At 40.8% G+C, this 18,715-nt stretch overlaps 1 protein-coding gene across 4 annotated transcripts in view; it reads right to left on the bottom strand.

Moving 5' to 3' along the window:
• Positions 1-5,893: 5,893 nt before the first annotated feature.
• Positions 5,894-18,715, bottom strand: part of KIAA1958 (KIAA1958 ortholog) — a 170,455-nt gene continuing 157,633 nt past the window's right edge. For 2 of the 4 annotated variants that reach the window (XM_005581049.4, XM_074016810.1), the window contains exons 3-4: positions 18,314-18,486; positions 5,894-9,299 (exon numbers count right to left, since the gene is read on the bottom strand). In XM_005581049.4, the coding sequence (XP_005581106.1) occupies positions 8,493-9,299; positions 18,314-18,486 (980 nt within the window). In that variant the 3' untranslated portion in view covers positions 5,894-8,492. The remainder of the gene's footprint in view (positions 9,300-18,313; positions 18,487-18,715) is intronic. The other 2 variants (XR_012424464.1, XM_074016811.1) reach the window with 2 other exon arrangements.

Here is an 18,715-nt window from a genome sequence, read left to right on the forward strand (position 1 = left end):
TTTCTGCTGTTGAAATTGAACTTTTCTTGCATTTGTATTCTAAAACAAGTTTTTGGTTTTTTTTTCTTGATTGCTTTTTGAAACACAGACGTCTATTGTGCAATTTTCTGATTTTCTACCTGTTTTTAGTTCTGCGTTTGAGCATGGAAAAGCACGTGGGCTTCAGTCTACAAGCTCTAGTCTAGGCTACTCAACCCCCAATGGTGGGGACTCTTGGCTTTTCTCACTTGAAAGCAATGGACTCTTTCAGGATACAGTGTTTTAAATGGTGGTGGGGGAAAATTGAGAGCAATTTATATTTTATTTGTAAAAGACATACTTGAATTTTCTATTTATACCAGAATTATCATGCATTATTTCAGTAATAAAAATGAAGAAACATGATGCTGTGGTATGGCATTTATTACATCTTCTTGTATTAATTTAGCCATTCATATGAGGACTTTGGGTGCTTTTAGATATGTAGCTTCTAGCCATATTATCTATTTAAAAGCATACATACCCTTCCTTTAGTGGATAATGTCCTGGTATTTAACAGCCCAGAGCCCACTGAAATTATGATACTAAGCAAACACTGTTTTATTTAAATCAAGCCTTATAGGTTGCTGTACAATTTATTATCTTCATAAGACTATTACATAGCTCGTATATTTCCTGGATGGTTATCATAACTAAAAAATTCTGTATCTTAACATATAAAATATGTATAAAATTCCAAAGTCACAACTTTTCCCCTCACAATTCTCTATTGTTTCCTGGCATTTGGTGCTATAGAGCAGAAGTCTGAAGCCAGATGCTCTTTGGTTTTCTTATAGGCAATGTGTTACTTTTGTTTTTTTTTTGAGACAGAGTCTTGCTTTGTTGCCCAGGCTGGAGTGCAATGGCACGATCTTGGCTCACTGCAACCTCTGCCTCCTGGGTTCAAGCGATTCTCCTGCCTCAGCCTCCCAAGTAGCTGGAATTACAGGCGTGTGCCACCACACCCAGCTAATTTTTGTATTTTTAGTAGAGACGGGGTTGGCCACGTTTAGTAGAGACAGGGTTTACCATGTTGGCCAGGCTGGTCTCAAACTCCTGACCTCAGATGATCTGCCTGCCTCGGCCTCCCAGAGCACTTGGATTATAGGCATGAGTCACTGTGCCCGGCCCGCTGACTTTTTTATATGCCTCATTTTACTTTTTTCTCTACACTCATCCTTAAATGTGGTCCTTTCTTCCCAGACCCTGTTCATGTAATGTTTGTTGAATCCCTTTTTCAGTTAAATCCCAGGTCAATGCTAAGGTGATGAACATATTTCCAAGTCCAATTTCTAGTTTGCCACTTTTCTATTGAAGCAGCATCCTTTTCCTTCCTATTGCCTGGTTTTGTGGATCTCTGAACCAACATCATACATAAAAAACCATAATATTCACATGTTCTGCTACTCGGTATTTATTGTTTCTACCTTCACCTAAAGGGCTTTATTCTCGGGATGCCAGCATGGGTCTAATAGTCAGTCCTTCTCTGCTTTCTGCTCATGATTTAGCTCTAAGATTTATGTGGGACAGAATGAAGAGGAAATGGATTGGGGAGAAAGAAGAGAGGGTGGATATGAACTTCTCTTCCCAGTGTAACAGTGGTTAAGAGCATCAGCGAGTATTTCTCCGGCTCAGGAGCTCTGACTTCGAGTAAGGTGATAGACATGACTGGGGAAGAGGACAACTACTAAATAGTTTTCATGTTTTTAATTTCACAGGGCCTGTTTCATGAAGTAAGCCAGGAATTGAGCTACTTGGAAACTTTTGCCCCAAGCCACCTCCACATGCCTCATAAATTACGTCAATTCCTTCTAGATTCTAGAATTGAGATTTGGCCTTCCTCTGGGTTTTTCCGGGAAGGTACGAGCAGCTCACTAGGGTCTTCTGCGAGCCGGATGTCATTCTGCCAGATGCAGTTCTGTTTATTTTTGAAAATGGAAATCTTCCCAGCTATGATATGGAGGAGAGAGTTCTGGACTAGTTCTCTAGTCCTGAATCGATTACTTATTGTTTGGCTGATCTTGGATGGCCCCTTTAATATCTCTGGACTTAAATTTCCTTATTGATAAAAATGGGGAAATTTGACTAGATGATCTCAGAGTTTCCTATAACCTATTGCTTTATAAGTCTCAAAAGAGAAAATAAATATGCCCTGATAAAGGAAAAAAGAACACAAAACAAGTGAGTAAATAAGTATATTTTTCCATTTTGGGAGGTCAAGGCGGGTGGATCACTGAGGTCAGGAGTTTGAGACCAGCCTGGCCAACATGGTGAAACCCCATCTCCACCAAAAACACAAAAATTAGCCGAGTGTGGTGGCGCACGCTTGTAATCCCAGCTACTTGGGAGGCTGAGGGGAGAGGATGGCTTGAACCCAGGAGGCAGAGATTGCAGTGAGCCGAGATTGCATCACTGCACTCCAGCCTGGGCAACAGAGTGAGACTCTGTCTCAAAAAAGAAAAAAAAAAAAAAAAAAAAAAAAAAAATATATATATATATATATATATATATATATATACACATTTTTCTATGACAGTGCTGTAGCCTACAGATTATAAAAATCCTCTGACCAAAATTAAATAGCAAAAGTAAAAAACCTGAGCATGTAATTGTGGTGTAAGTTGGCAACTCCTTTACTTTTTAAGCAGGGACGCCGATGTTGAAACAGGCGCAGCTTGTAAACTAAGTTTTATTAGAATAAATACACATGACCATCTTCCCTTTAAGGTAGATGACAGGTAATACAAATTACTTATTGGATAAAGACCGAAGGTTCTCAGTAGGCAGAAAACGCTGGGGAACCGCCAGGCTTTCCAGGAACGGTTCAATTCCCAAGTGACCAATCATTTAGTAAGAGAGTACATGGAGGGGTGACACAGTATGGCTTGAGATGAAATAGTTGCCAAACAAACCAAAACTGTATTTAATTTTCTTTTAAGTTAACGGACTTCTATGGCCTTCAGGAGGCAGTTTTGTCTCATGGACTGAGCACTAGATTTGGAGGCAGAAAACCTGCATTCTCCAACTTACAAACTTAAATTCTCCAACTTATCGGTGAGATTTTGGGAAGTTTAACTCCTCTGAGCCTAGATTCTCAGTAAGTAATACGGAAATAATTAGACATACCTTGTAGAGCGGTTGTAAAAATTACATGAGAATATATGGCAGCTGCGAAAAAGCATGTAACACAGTGTTAGTCAAATCTGAGCCTTCTAGAAATTTTTATTTGAACAAATCAGTAGATGTAACAATAACCACAGTTAAATGCAAATTAATCAAATCAGTTATATTGACCACCAAGTATCTAGGAGCCCATTCTCACCTCAATGTGGGGAGGGAGAGTTATCTAATTGCTATGAATAGTAATGGAACTAAAATATATCTACATATTATCCAGTGATGTTTTGGGTCTTATTACATATTTCCTGAAATAATTAACTTCCATATGAGTTGTATTAGCTAAATAATAAAGGGCTTTCATTGAGCACAACAATCAGATTCTGGTCAACCACTGAACATGGGGAACTTCTGTAGATTTTTTGGACTGTAATGAACTAGAAATATTCAAAATCATAATAATAATGGGTAAGCTTTGTCTGAAGCATGGGCAGCCTTCCTCAAAGAAGTCTTGGGAAATTCTGTTATGTCAGAATACACATGTCAGATGGAGGAACTTCCAGAGATGTTCATTTAGTTATCATATCCCATGGCCTCCTCTTCTCTTAGAAGGGGAGGGCAGTGGTAGGTCACCACAAATCCCTCCCTCCTCCTGTTTTAATAAGGGTGATTCATTTATATGGGAAAATGCAACAAAGATTTTTACTTAGGAACACTGCCTACACGATGGAACGTTTTTCTTTTAACACAGAGCATTAAAAATTCACTCCAAAAACAAAAGCATTCAAAAATATATACAAGTTTGAAACTTTTAATGCATACTTCTGTTCAGAGCTGTTACCAGCTTTTAACTATGTATGGGCCTTATCTTAGACTACACTGGAGATCGTGTAGAGAAAATGAGGTCACTCTTCTCTGAGGTCTTCACTGTTTGTGTTCATTGATGCCTAAAGGTAACCAGTTACTACCTCAAAAGTTTTTAGCAATCTACATCTCATAAAAGCAACAAAGTGATGGATGTTTGATAAGGACATATTTAAGCATTCTGTTACTTTATTTTAGTGGTAACGGTGTGGACTGTGTTAGCCTAAACTGAGAAAAATGATCAATATTCTGCTGCTTCGAGATAGCAAAATAATTTTAGAAGTTGTGGAACTTGAAAGTTAAAGAAAAGTCTTATTCCTAAAGAAGGCATCCCAATATGGTGAGAAGCACTAAATTAGGAGATTAACTATCTTCAGGAATTGGGAATTCCTTCAGGAATTAGGAATTTTGTGTCCTAGCTCTGCCACTTCCTAATTATATGACCTCGAGGAATTGTAGAAGTGCAACACGGTTCACCGTGGAGATCCATCCCACTGATGGCACTTTATAGCTAAGGAAATTGATATCGGCATTTGCCCAAGTGAGGAGTGAAGCAGCTCCGAGTCTAGTTATCTTTCAAGTACAGCAAGATGCTTCCTTTTCTACAAGAGTATTACTTTGTCCAGATTCTCCTAATGACTATGTCTATGAAAATGCTGAGTGTGGCATATAATGCTTGATGCTTTTAATAAGCTTGAATTAAAATAAAAATCAAAGTAACCAAATTTCACATTTCTTCAAACACCACTTATCAGCCAGGGCAAATTAATGTAGCATAAAATCCAAGGAAAGCTGGAAAATGCCACATGACCACGAAGACCCATCTTTCACAGCTTTGGTTAGGTACTTCCATAAAATTCCTGTTTGCAAACACACTAAACAATGGAAAAACCTTCTCATAAAGCCCCATAAGGCTTTTCTGTTCTTCCTTCACTTGTTTTTGCTTATATCTGAGGTATCAGAGCTTGGTTGTGTTGGAGGTAGAATTCATGGGTGAAATGTGTTAATTTGACCAGATTATCAGGTTTGGTTTCTTTTTCAAGTTTAACAGTTTAAGGGAGACAGAATCTCCATAATGGAAGAAATAAGTGGTATAATGCAAATTAGTTACATAATATTAGTTATTACCAAAAGCTATAACTAAGCTGGCTAACATTTATTGCGTGCTTATGATGTGCCTGGTACTGCCCTAAACTCTTTATATTCAATTGAATCATAACCTTTAAGGCGACATCCTAGCTTCTGTGCCAGAGTAAGCTTCCAACATGGAGTCTGCTTAGATTCGGCGGGCGGGGGGCGGTAGCCAGAAAGTAGGGCTCACTTTAGAGCAGATATGAAAGGTGCTGTGGACAACAGTTCACCTGAAGGACACTCTACGGATCCTCTCATAACACCTGCAGTACCACCAGCCCTGACACACAGCCCAGGGGCAACCTGTGCTTAAGTAAACTTGTGAATTCTTGATACGTATTTCTACTTGGGAGCACAAAAAACCCAAAGGTAAGTGGAGAAAATGCTCTTTACCGCCCCACTTCTCTCTCTGGGGATTCTCCTTTCTCTTGCATCAGGCCAAGAGCAGAAAATCCTGGAGTCCCCACAAGGTAAGGTTTAGAGCTGACTGGAAGCCAGAACAACTGCCTTAGAACACCAACGAGGACTCCTACTCCGGCCCCCTTAAGATCTCGGAGGATGGATTTGGCCAAACACATGGACAGGCGCTTCACCATTTTATTTTTTATTTTTTTGAGATGGAGTCTAGCTTTGTTGCCTAGGCTGGAGAGCAGTGGCGTGGTCTCGGCTTGCTGCAACCTCTACCTCCCAGGTTCAAGCGTTTCTCCTGCCTCAGCCTCTCAAGTAGCTGGCATTACAGGTACCTGCCACCACACCAGGCTAATTTTTGTATTTTTAGTAGAGACGGGGTTTCACCAGGTTGGTCAGGCTGATCTTTAACTCCTGACCTCAAGTGATCCGCCCACCTTGGCCTCCCAAAGTGTTGGGATTACAGGCGTGAGCCACTGCACCAGGCCGCTTTGCCATTTTAGCAGGCTTACCAGGCTTAACCACATATTGTGTGTGTTTGTGTGTGTGTGTGTCTGTGTATACATTTATGTATACATGTGTATACACAGATTCACACACACACATATACATAAATGCATAATAAAGTACCTAGTACAATGGGTAGCACATGCTAGCACTTGATGACTGTGTTTAGTTCCTCACTCTTGTTCCCCAAGGTGGAATGTCATAAACAGCTTTTAGGCTGCTCAGACACTGCTTTTATTCCATCAGATGCCACTGAAGATTTGCCCTCCTGATTTTTTATTATAATAATTCACTTCAGAACCCAGGGATTTTATGGAACATCAACTAGGTGATAGGCAACACATTTGAGGGAGAGATGATTATTGAGCTGATGAAAAGCCACTACCAACAGAAAGATTACAACCTCTGCAGTCGTTATTGCTACCTTTGAAAAGGTCAAAATCTGAAAAGATCCCAGTGATTCCTAATGGCAATTTCTTTTTGACTCTATTCAAATAAAAATGGAGGTTTTATTTAATTAGGCTACAGGCTTTGCCCAATAGTTCACATAGCTTGTATTTCAGTTTAAGTGCAGAACCAACAAAACAAAATATCCTTTGGGTGTTTAGCAAACTAAAGGAAATTGTACCTAATGTTTTGTGTATTTCTTTTAAATCAAAACCCTAAGATCACTACAGGAAACCACACCAGAACATTATGTGATATCAAGTCATACACTGATGATTAAATATTACCTGTTATTTATATACAGATGGAGAAATACCAAAATTAATCTCTTTTCAGGAAATGTCAACTAGTAAACAAACTTATAAATGCACAGTGACTAAAAAGGGAATAACATTAAATCTTAAGGCAGCATTGGTTGAGTCTTCTCTGGTAAAGGAAGTATTACATATCTCAATGACTAGCATATGATTTTTTAAGAAACCAATTAATTAAAATAAATACTAAAATAATGTTTTTAAAAAGAAAGAGGACTGATTTTAAGACTTCTACAAAATGAATTTGTATTAGAATTTTAATTTGGGATTAGAAAGCATATTAGGAGCATAATGGAATAAAGTTACAGGAGACTTTTCTCAAATACAAAGTCAAGGTTCCTAGAAATTATTGTTACTATTACTGTGCACTCTTTGGGCTCCTTTTTCAGTTGTGGTTGCACTCAGAGTAGTTATTACAAAATTCTGCTGATTTTTAAATAATGTGGTCAGGTTGCATTTGACCTGAGTGAAATGGTTTCAAACTGCATTAGCTACCATGCTGCGCTCATTTTATAACTACATCCTTAATGCTGGGTTTGCTTACCTGCTGGGGTGCCTAAATCATCGTGTCCCAAGCATTGGTGCCAGCCTAAAATGATGACATCTAATTGTGGCTGAAAAGTTATACATTGACAAAAATATTCCAAAGCTCTTTAATAAAGAAATTTTGGGGATCTGTGTTTTTTGCAGCTTGTTTGGTTAGCTTTTCTTGGCTAAGACTAAAAATTACCTTTACTTGTTTTATAGATCCAGTGCTATATGCTGACAGAATAATGGGATGACACAAAGAACAGACAGAAACCTCAAAAAATGTTCCAAACGAGCTCTCACATGGTGCTGAGAAATAAAACATAGGCACTTCTGCGTCAGGAGGTTTTCACATTTTGATCACAGATTGGCTTCTCCAAGCCATTTTCCTTCACTACTAGAAATTCCCTCACGGTACAAACTGTCTAGTTCACTAGAAGCCTTGTTCTCACAGACACCCTTCTGGTGCGTGAATCTTTTGTCATAAAATTTTCTCATTGGCAGCTGAGATGGGGTTCCTCCCGCTGCTGGGAGCTGTGGGAGCAGCCCGAGTCCCTGTCAGATGACCGAATGTCGCTTGAGGATCTTCCCTGACACAAGGCTTCCTGCCCTCCAGAACCACGTTATCCACCAACAAAAAAAACAAAGGCGTGTCAAGCGCAATCTGTCTGCTGGAAACAGGGAACGTGTCTGCCTCTCTCCAGTTCCTCCTTGTGAGTGTAATTCAACAAAGTGTACAGTCTTCCTAACATTCTAAAGCTACTGCGCTACTGGGAGTTTTTAAATGACTACTTAACAGTTTCCTTTTTTTTTTTTTTTTTTTTTTTTAAGAAAACCTGTGCTAGAAAGGCACTAGAGAAAATGAATTTCCTCACTCTTGCATGTAGCAATTATACATTGTGTTAGATTCTAAAAGCTAACAAAGTTGACACACATTTGGATAAACCATTCGAATGATTTAGACTCATCTAGTTTCATTTTAAAAAGCAAACCCCAAGACAAAGGGAGAGCGGGCCACACCAGTGGGAGAGCTGCCAGACCGGAGGTCACACCCAGTCAGCCCCTGCCTCCGCGGAGCTCCAGCTGCTCCAGCCCTGGCCGCCCCAGGGAGCGCCCACTGAGCAGGTGACAGGGCAGTGGCTGGGCCCCAGGGAGGGCTCACTGGCAGCAGCTGTGGGAGCCAAGCCTCCGGGAGACCTGAGTGAACGAGACAAAGGTGAAGTTCTCACAGTTTTCCAGCTTGACCTTCTTGGCTAAGTTTGGGACAATTCCCCGAAGAGAGCGCAGCCCCATTCTCTGCTCCTCGTACCACACGCTGCCCATGTCTGTGGCCTCCTTCCTGGCAGTCAGGTAGAAGGGGGATTTGGCCTCCATTTGGGTGGGCGGCCGGTGGATGTACATGTACTTGTAGAGGAGGCAGTAAGGGCACTGTTTGTGTCCCCGGGAATGCTCATGGTAGATTTTCCCGTGACACACTCTGGTGGAGCCGCTCCGACTCTCCCGCTTGACGCTGTCTGTCCGGGCAAAGTACGGCTGGTTTTGGGGGTCTTTGAGCAGCTCGATGTCACCGTACATCAGATCTGCATGCTCCTGCAGCGTCCGCATGTTCAGGTACTGGCTGTTGTACTTGACCACAGTGGACAGGAGAGTGATAGGGCTGTCATCCCCCAGACACCCTGCCTGCCACATCTCCTCCTCGTCAGAGAGGGAGAAGTAGACGATGTTGCGAGAACGCGCGCCCGACATGCCTGCCTTACTCAGCACCCACAGCTTCTCCTTGAGTTTCTTGGTGGAGGAGCTGAAGGTGCTGCTGGTGATGGAAAAGCCGACACCTGCATTCTTCAGGATGCGGTCCAGGCCTCGGCGAATAGCATGGAGTGAGGTGGCCAGGAAGTCTGAGCCGTCGCTCTTCTTAACGGTGACATAAAAGTTCTCAAGCAGCTCGTTCAACTTCACTGCAGGGATCTCAAATGAGACAAACATGGAGGTTACACACTTGACACTCACACAGCCAGACCCCTCCTTCCTTCTAATCCTCACCAGGGGCTGTGTTGAGGACATTTTGTGACCCTTTAGCAGGACTTAATGGAAAGAACAGTGAATTTCAAGCTGGAAGATCTAGGTTCCATACTTGGCTCCACCTGATCTCTTTAAACCTCAGTATTTTTTTTTTTTTGAGAGGGAGTCTTGCTCTGTCGCCCAGGCTGGAGTGCAGTGGCACAATCTCGGCTCACTGCAAGCTCCGCCTCCCAGGTTCACGCCATTCTCCTGCCTCAGCCTCCCGACTAGCTGGGACTACAGGCGCCCGCCACCATGCCTGGCTAATTTTTTTGTATTTTTAGTAGAGACGGGGTTTCACTGTGTTAGCCAGGATGGTCTCGATCTCCTGACCTCGTGACCCGCCCGCCTCGGCCTCCCAAAGTGCTGTGATTACAGGCGTGAGCCACCATGCCCGGCCTAAACCTCAGTATTTCAATCTGCAAAACAGAACATCATAATCAATACCCTCTCCAAGGCTGTAATGCTTAAAGCAGAGGACTGTGAAAGGGTGTGTAAATAGTAATTAACACCCCCCATACACATATATACATGTGTGTCTGCAAACACATATATATACACACTTATTATTACTGGCTGTTTGTAACTTTCACTATTTCTCTTGGAAGGCCTGTGGTTTTGTTTGAAAATAGTTGCTTCCCTCTCCTTTAATAAAATTCAACCCAAACTCTCTGAAAAATTCCTGAATTAAACAAACTCTGAATAACTTCATCATTGATTTCCTTGACATCTGCACAGAACATTTGGTTACTAGACACAGTGCTGTAGGGTAAGACCATTTCCCTACATTGTCCATTTTGCACAGCAAGTTAATGCTCCTTGATTTTTCAGTTGAATTTATCTGAATAGGTCCTGAAATATCTGTGGTTTAATGAGCCACAGGCTTTCAATATCAGTTTTTTGTTTAAAATATATGAAAAAGCTGGACACGTCGGCTCACGCCTGTAATCCCAACACTTAGAAAGGCCAAGGTGGGCGGATCACCTTAAGTCAGGAGTTCAAGACCAGCCTGGCCAACATGGTGAAACCCCATCTCTACTAAAAATACAAAATTAGCTGGGCACGGTTGTGTGTGCCTGTAGTCCCAGCTACTTGGGAGGCTGAGGCAGGAGAATTGCTTAAACTGGGAAGGTGGAGGTTGCAGTGAGCCAAGATTGTGCCACTGCACTGTAGCCTGGGCGACGAGAGTGAGACTCCATCTCGAAAAAAAAAAGTGAATGACTATCCTGACAGAATGAGCTCCTTATTTAGAGAGAGTCAGAAGAGAAGGGAGAGCTTGGCTATTAAGAAAGCTTTATTTTCAAGATGGAACTACAAAGGGCAAAGCAGCCCTTGCTCATGGTCTATTCAAGCTGAATACATATTCTAGGACAATTAGAAAGTCCCAATAAAATATTTTTTTTTTATCGAGTAGACACTGGACAGGTAACATTCATTCTTCTAACAGCCCTTAAGGAGAAAATAAAAGCTGAACTATAGATTAAAAATTAACCAAACTGAAGATATTATATATCAAAATGTATGAGATATTGCTAAGTATACATAATAAATATACATCATAGTTTTGGATGACATTGTTAGAAAACTTTATTGAGAATAAGCAAACTGATTATTCAACTCAAAAAGCTAGAAAAAGTAAACTAAACTCAAAAATCGTAGGGTGGGGTTGGGCATGGTGGCTCATGCCTGTAATCTCAGCACTTTGGGAGGCTGAGGCAGGAGGATCACTTGAGGTCAGTTTAAGACCAGCCGGGCCAACATGGCGAAACCCCATCTCTACTAAAAAAAATATAAAAATTAGCCGGGCATGGTGGTGTGCACCTGTAGTCCAGTCCCAGCTACTTGGGAGGCTGAGGCAGGAGAATCGCTTGAATCCGCAAGGCAGAGGTTGGAGTGAGCTGAGATCATGCCACTGCACTCCAGCCTGGGCAACAGAGCAAGACTCTGTCTCCAAAAAAAAAAAAAAAGTAGAGTGAATCAATAAAAATAAATAAATTAATTAATGGACTAGAAAAGAAATAAATTGGGATAGATAAAAATGTAATCATTGAAAAGACCCATAAAGTTGAAAAACTTCTAGCAGGTCTGACTTTATAAAGGGAGTGAGAAAGGAGGAAAGGAAGTATGTATACACCTAAACCTTATTAGGAATAAGAAAGACTATATAGAAGATAAAAGAGTAAAGAATATGAAAGAACATCACATACTTTATACATATTAATATGAAAATCTAGATAACCTGAACAATTGTCTAGCAAAATATAATGGGTTCAATAAAAGGTAAAGGATCTGAAGAGCCCCAAAGAGTGTGAAATGATTGTCAAAGACGTATATTGTTCCTAAAAGTATGCCTTTATGGAATCAGTTCAGCTTTTCTTTTTCATTTAAATAGTTTCAGAGCATAGAAAAAGACAGAAAGGCTCTTCATTTTTTTCTAACCCAAATCTGACCAATATTACATTAAAACCCAAAGTTATTTAAATATAAACTACCCCCAAGTAAAATTCAAGCAATTTTCATTTTGCATGTTATTAGATTAAATAGGATGTGTGAACATTAGTATCACCCACATCGAGGGCATGGCTCTGATACACACAGGTTCCAGTTCATATAGTACCTCTCAAAACAAGGACTGCCTGTGTAACCAGGTATTCCAGCTTTGAAAAGCATTTTTTTTTTTTTTTTGAGACAGATTCTCACTCTGTTGCCCAGGTTGGAGTGGAGTGGCATAATCTCAGCTCACTGCAGCCTCACCTCCTGGGTTCAAGTGATTCTCATGCCTCAGCCTCCTGAGTAGTTGGGACTACAAGTGTGTGCCACCACACCTGGCTAATTTTTGTAGTTTTTAGTAGAGACGGGATTTCACCATGTTGGCCAGGCTGGTCTCTAACTCTTGACCTCAAGCGATCTGCCTGCCTCGGCCTCCCAAAGTGCTGAGATTATAAGCTTGAGCCACAGGGCCTGGCTAAAATGAATTGTAAAGTTTTGTTTTCCTTTCCTTAGCCTCAGAATGTAGCCTTGACATGTACCTTAAAACCCTTTGTTTCTCTCCTTTCCCACCAGACACTCCCTTACACCATGCACATTTATCTAATTATATACTTATTCAACTTACACTTATCTAACTATGTGCTTACTTAGAAGTTCCAGGGCTAATCTGGAGACAAACCAGGCCTGGAGACCCAGTTGCAAAATTCCAGAGATTACCTCAAGGCCACTGGTCAACAACCCAGCTATTGTTGAGATGAGGCCACCATGCTCCAGGTGGACCACGACTCAAGATAGCCACTGGAACAAGACACGGAGACCTTGTGCCCAGCAGCACTCCCGCATGCCTCCCGTTCCAAGTTCCTTTTTTATGCCCCTCTCTCCAGCCAAAGTTGAAAATGGTTTCTTTAAGGCACTAGCCTTGGCCATTTCCCCACTGCTAGCTCTGGAATAAAGTCACTTTTCTTTTACTGCATCTCATCTTTGTTGCTGGCTTTGCAAGTGGTGAGCAGCTGTACCTGTGTTCGGTTACACCTGTATTATAAGTTAAACTTAGGACTGAATGGACTAATGACAATACATTCAACGCATTATGGGAAGACAGAATGAGGCATCGAACCTATCCTGTGGGCATCATGGGAAGTGTTTGACTCCTGAAGTGAACACAAAATGATCCCATCCTAATAAATATTTTAATATAATTGACATTCACACATTAAAACAAAAAGTAATATGAACTTACACATACTTGAAAAGTATTTGAAAAAAATGTGACTTCCATTACAAATTTTTAAAAATTCAAATTCAAATTTAGATAGGAAGAAAAAGATCTTCTTACTATGATGAAGCGTAATTTACAGGCAAGAGCTAGAAAAACTGTATCCACAAGGAAAACATTCGAATCTTTCTTACAAAGTCAGGAACAGGAAGAGCTTACTCAATATCACTGTTATTATATAATACTGTTCCGGAGGTTCTAACCAACCAGATAACACAAAAGAAAGAAGTTACATACACACACACATACATATGTATGTATATGGGAAAGGAAAAAGACAAAATATAATTGCTTTCTGATAATCTGGTTGTTGGTCAAGGAAACCCCAAGAGATTCAGCTGAAAAGCTATCAGAGTAGGTTAGTGGTATGCAACTATAAGAAAAACAGCTTTCTTATATACCAGCGATAACCAGTTAAAATAACTTGCCAGAAACCACTGTACTAAAACAAAGCTGGCTTTGGATTTTTATGTTGTCACTTGCAACTCCCTACTTGCAGGTGGTCAGCTCTCTTTATAGTAGTTGAGACTCCTTTGGTTGCAAGAGACAAACCAAACTGGAAGCTGAGGCAGAGAGGGATATCAGAACGAGTGGACTCCAAGGCCTCCAGGATTCTCATCTTTCATCTCTGCTGCTTTGTGCGGAGTGGCTTTTTTCACATAGCTGCAAGCACAGCCACCTAGCACTCCCCCAAATTTCCATCTTAAAGTTTCAGGTTTAGCAAGAGACCAACTCTCATTTTCAGGAGCAAAACACCAAAAAGAAGGATTCTGATTGGACCTAATCCAAACAACTCGCCAAAAGGTAGTTCATTCAATTCATTCTCCTAATGTGATGGCTTCTGCAATAACCATGTGGATTATAGGAGAGGAATGGTTCCTGAATAAGGGATGCTGAGTAGAAAATCTTATTTTTTATGTTAGCGCTTTCAACAAAAAACAAAAAGCAAATCTTTGATAGTTTCCTGTGCCCTTGGGATAAATTCCAAACTGTTGACTTTGCATGCAAGTCTTCACAATCTGCTTCTGACAGTATGAGAAGACACCTACAATTCCCCTCTGTGTACACACACCCTTTGGCAACCAGACTTTGCTGCTTCTCCAATCAAGTAGAATCCATTTTCCCACCCCTTGAATCTGGGCTAGCCACGTGACTTATTTTCACCACGTGACTTATTCCGCAGAATATGGCAGAAGTGACAATGTGTGAATTCCAAGCCTTCAAGGAATGTGTGAATTCCCAGGCTTCAAGGGGTTCTGCTTTTGCTGCTTTTGTCTTTTTTTTTTTTTTTTTTTTTTTTTAAGACAGAGTCTCACTCTGTCACCCAGACTGGAGTGCAGTGGTGTGATCACGGCTCACTGCAGCATCCACCTCCTGGGTTCAAGCGATTCTCCTGCCTCAACCTCCTGAGTAGCTGGGATTACAGGTGCACAACACCATGCCCGGCTAATTTTTATATTTTTAGTAGAGACGGGGTTTCACCACATTGGCTAGCCTGGTCTTAACTCCTGCCCTCAAGTGATCGGCCCACCTTGGCCTCCCAAAGTGCTGGGATTACAGGTGTGACCGCGCCTGGCCTGCTTCTGTCTATAGGTTCTTACTGGTTTAGTGCATGGTGTTGCCCTGTGAGGAGGCCCAGTTAGACTGTGGGAATATGGGGACAAGTTGTTCCCATCTAACATCCAAAAGACTGCACCCATATGAGTACCCCAAGTGAGACCAGTAGGGGAGGTACTCAGCTGAGCTCAGCACAAAATGCTAACTCACTCATCAAATCATGAACAAATAAAATGGCTGTTGCTTTAGGTCCCTATATTTTTGGGTGGTTTGTTATGGAGCGGTAGATGACCAGTACACACCCTATTTCTGTAACCTGATCTTCTGTACCCTTTGTACTCTATTTTCCAGCTTCATCGAGCTTTTTGCCATAACTAGAAACCATAAGGCCTTTTCATGCTACTTCCTCTGCCGAGAATGCTTTTTTCTACTAACTGTCTCTATTTGGAAAATCTCTATTCATTCTTCCAGAATTAGCTCAAATATGACTTTCTACATAACTTAAGCAAAGTTATTCTCTCATATGGGATCCCATGGCACTTAATTTAAATTTTTGTTATGGTCCTTTCCATGTTGTACATTCTCTTATCTAGTTTATGTCTATCTCTTGAAGTGGACTGAAAGCTCCTTGAAGACAAGAACTATGTTTCATTTATGACTGGGTCTTTAACACATACCAGAAGTCCCAAAATATGTGATTGGCACTGTATAACCATGGGTTAGGCGGGGACAGTGGCTCATGCCTATAATCCCAGCACTTTGGGAGACTCAGGTAGGCGGATTGCTTGAGCTGAGTTTGAGACCAGCCTGGGCAACATGGTGAAACCTCGTCTCTACAAAAAATACAAAAATTAGCCAGGCATGGTGGTGCATATCTGTAGTCCCAGCTACTCTCATAAGGCTGAGGAAGGTGGATTACTTGAACCCCGGAGGTAGAGGTTGTAGTGAGCCAAGATCACACCACCACACTCCTGCCTGGGTGACAGAGTGAGACCGTCTCAAAACAAAACAAATGCATTAAACCAATGAATTAACCTAGTGTCAGGAGAACCAAGCTGACTTAAGATACAGAACATTTTTCTTAATTTCCACAGAATACCACAAGTTTCAAAGTAAAATCAGAGCCAAAGCAATTCCTCGAGAAATGTCAAGTCACAACACTTATATTGTTTGCACACAAAAAACAGTTCATTCTGGCCCGTGGTGTTTGCATCCTTAGTTTTCTCTGACTCAGTTTTAGTGGGTGATTATTCTCCCAGGTTACTAAGGTCTTCAATCGATTATAAAGACATTGCAAGAAACCATTTTCCTTTAGTAACCATTCTGAATTGATTCACCACGTCAAGACTCACTATGGATGATAAAACTGGCTTCCTTGATGTAAAAATGACTAAAGAGAAGTCAGAGACTGGTCATGGGGCTGATGACACCAAGTGGGAAAGAATAAAATAAAAAAAAAACTGGGCTGGGGATGGAGGCTCATGGCTGTAATCCCAGCACTTTAGGAGGCCAAGTCAGGTGGATCGCTTGAGCCCAGGAGTTTGAAATCAGCCTGGGCAACACAGTGAGACCTTGTCTCTAAAAAAATTTAAAAATTAGCTAGGCATGGTGTTGCACGCCTGTTGTCTCAGCTACTCAGGAGGCTGAGGTGGGAGAATCACGAGCATATTTTTTTATTTCTTCAAGTTCTTTTTGTTTCATATTCATTGATTTTAGACTTTCCTTGATAAGCATTTAAAGCTAAAATTTTTTCTCTATAGATATTTTAGCTACAACTCACAAATTCTGATAAGTGGTGATTTAATTTTCATTCAGTTCAAGACATTTTATAACTTCCTTTGTGATTTCTTCTTGATCCTTTGGTTATTAGTAATATGCTAACTTCCAAGTACTGGGAACAGTCTAGTTAGATCTGTAATTAATTTATAATTTAATTTGGACAGGCGCAGTGGCTCACACCTGTAATCCCAGCACAAATATAATTGCTCTGACTCTTCAAAAAACCTGAGCACCTACATTTTGGATGTTTCCCTTATAAGAGTATTATCATATGACTCTGCCAGGAGCCAGGGTATGCTACCTACCTAGAACCGCTTTAGGACCCTTTCAGGTACTCTTTTTCATCAAGGATTCATCAGCTCATCTTCTCTCTTTTAATAATGTTATCAACATATGCTCTCAGAGAGGACCCTGCCTTTCATATGTGCTTACTGGTCACTGCTTCTGTTGCACTTTTTTTTTTTTTTTGGTCCCATGGATGCTGCCCTGTCTGCATGTACAGTAGAAAGGCCCCTCACACTATGTAGTGTACCATGGTGCCAGAAGTAGAAAGCAGGGTTTCCTGCCCTATTTCATCTGTTGTTCATTCCCTAAGCACATCACTCAAACCTGGAGATCTCACTTGCTCTTGGGCTTCAACTATGACATCCATTTGCAAGACTTTTCAATGTATACTTTCAGCTTTAACAGTTCCACCATGTTTTAAGTTCCACATTCCTAACTCTTTGTTGACCATTTCCATCTGCACATCTGATTTAGATTCAATGCAGTCAAATCAAAATACAGTACCTTTATGTTCTATCTCCACATGTCCAAGATTTTCTCCTTCAATTTACAAACCTCAGGCATTTCAAGTTGGATGAGTTTTTCAGTTTTCTTGTTTGTTTTTTAGAGGCAGGGTCTTGCTATGTTGCCCAGGCTGGAGTACAGTAGCTATTTACAGTCACGGTCATAGCACACTGTAGCCCTGAACTCTTGGGCTCATGCAATCCTCCTGCCTTAGCCTCCTAAGTAACTGGAACTGTTACAGGTGTGTGCCAGTACCCCTGGCTTTCAAGTTGGAAGAGATTTAAGAGCTCATTTTACAAAGGGGGAAATGGAGGACCAAGGACATTAATTAACTTTTTGCTCATCACTTCCAATTATTTCCCTAAAATACTACTTTCATTATGTTTCTTCTCTCTCAAACAACTTCAGTGGTTTCCCTTTTGTCTAATCCTTAGGATGCTTGCAGATTTTCTGGTCAGAGTGTTTTCCCTACTACAATAGTCCCTGTCTCTGCCCCTGTAATAATCCTTTCAAATGAAGTCTCTCCTTAGCAAAACCAAAACAAGATATTTCAGTGATTTTCCAGTGTTCACAAGATTTTAGCCTGGCACTTAAGGGTTATCAGAATCTGGTTTTATTGTCCATGATACCAAGATATGAGGCTTCTGCTGTAGGCAAGTGAGTCTGTCTCCCCAAATTTGATTCTTCCTCACATCCCTCAGCCTAGAAGGCTCCTGTCCTCATCTAATTCTACTGAAATCCTACCTTTCCTCAAAAAAAAAAAAAAAACTTAAATATCAATTATCTCTCCAGTTTTACCAAACTGAAATTAATTTACCCACCTGAACTTTTCAGGCATTTCCAATCTATAAATTCATAAAATGCTTGTTACATTCTGCTTTGTGTGTGGATTTTTTCTATTTTATGTTCTTCCAAAGTTTCCCAAGGCAGAAAGCCACCGTTCTGTGTTCCCTACAATGCTTAGCACAGTGCCGGGCATTTGGAAGCTCAGTGAAGTTGGCTGAAAGAAGTAAACTCAAGAGTCCCTTACCTTGGTGATGTCTGTGTGGTCTTTGAGCCCGTTGGTCATGCACCAATATCGCCACACATTCAAGGCGTACCGCGTGGCTTTGGTAGTATTTGGGCTTACTGCACTGGTACACAGATCATTCAAGTCATCATTAATATTAAATACAGGAAATTTGTTGAGCTTAGTGGAATAAGCTAGAAATAAAAACAATAAAAGCATTAAAATAATTTGCCATTCCCTTCTTTAGAGAATTATATCTTGGGATGCTAAAAAACAGAAAACTCTAAAAGACAACACCTTAAAACATGAAATGTCTATGAAAGTATATGTATATCTATATCTATATCTATATATTAGAATAAGTAGGAAAAATACTTATAGCATGGAATCAATGCAGTAAGCTTGCATTTAATCCCAACTATT

The sequence above is a fragment of the Macaca fascicularis genome, chromosome 15 (assembly GCF_037993035.2).
Source record: "Macaca fascicularis isolate 582-1 chromosome 15, T2T-MFA8v1.1".
Classification (NCBI taxonomy): domain Eukaryota; kingdom Metazoa; phylum Chordata; class Mammalia; order Primates; family Cercopithecidae; genus Macaca; species Macaca fascicularis.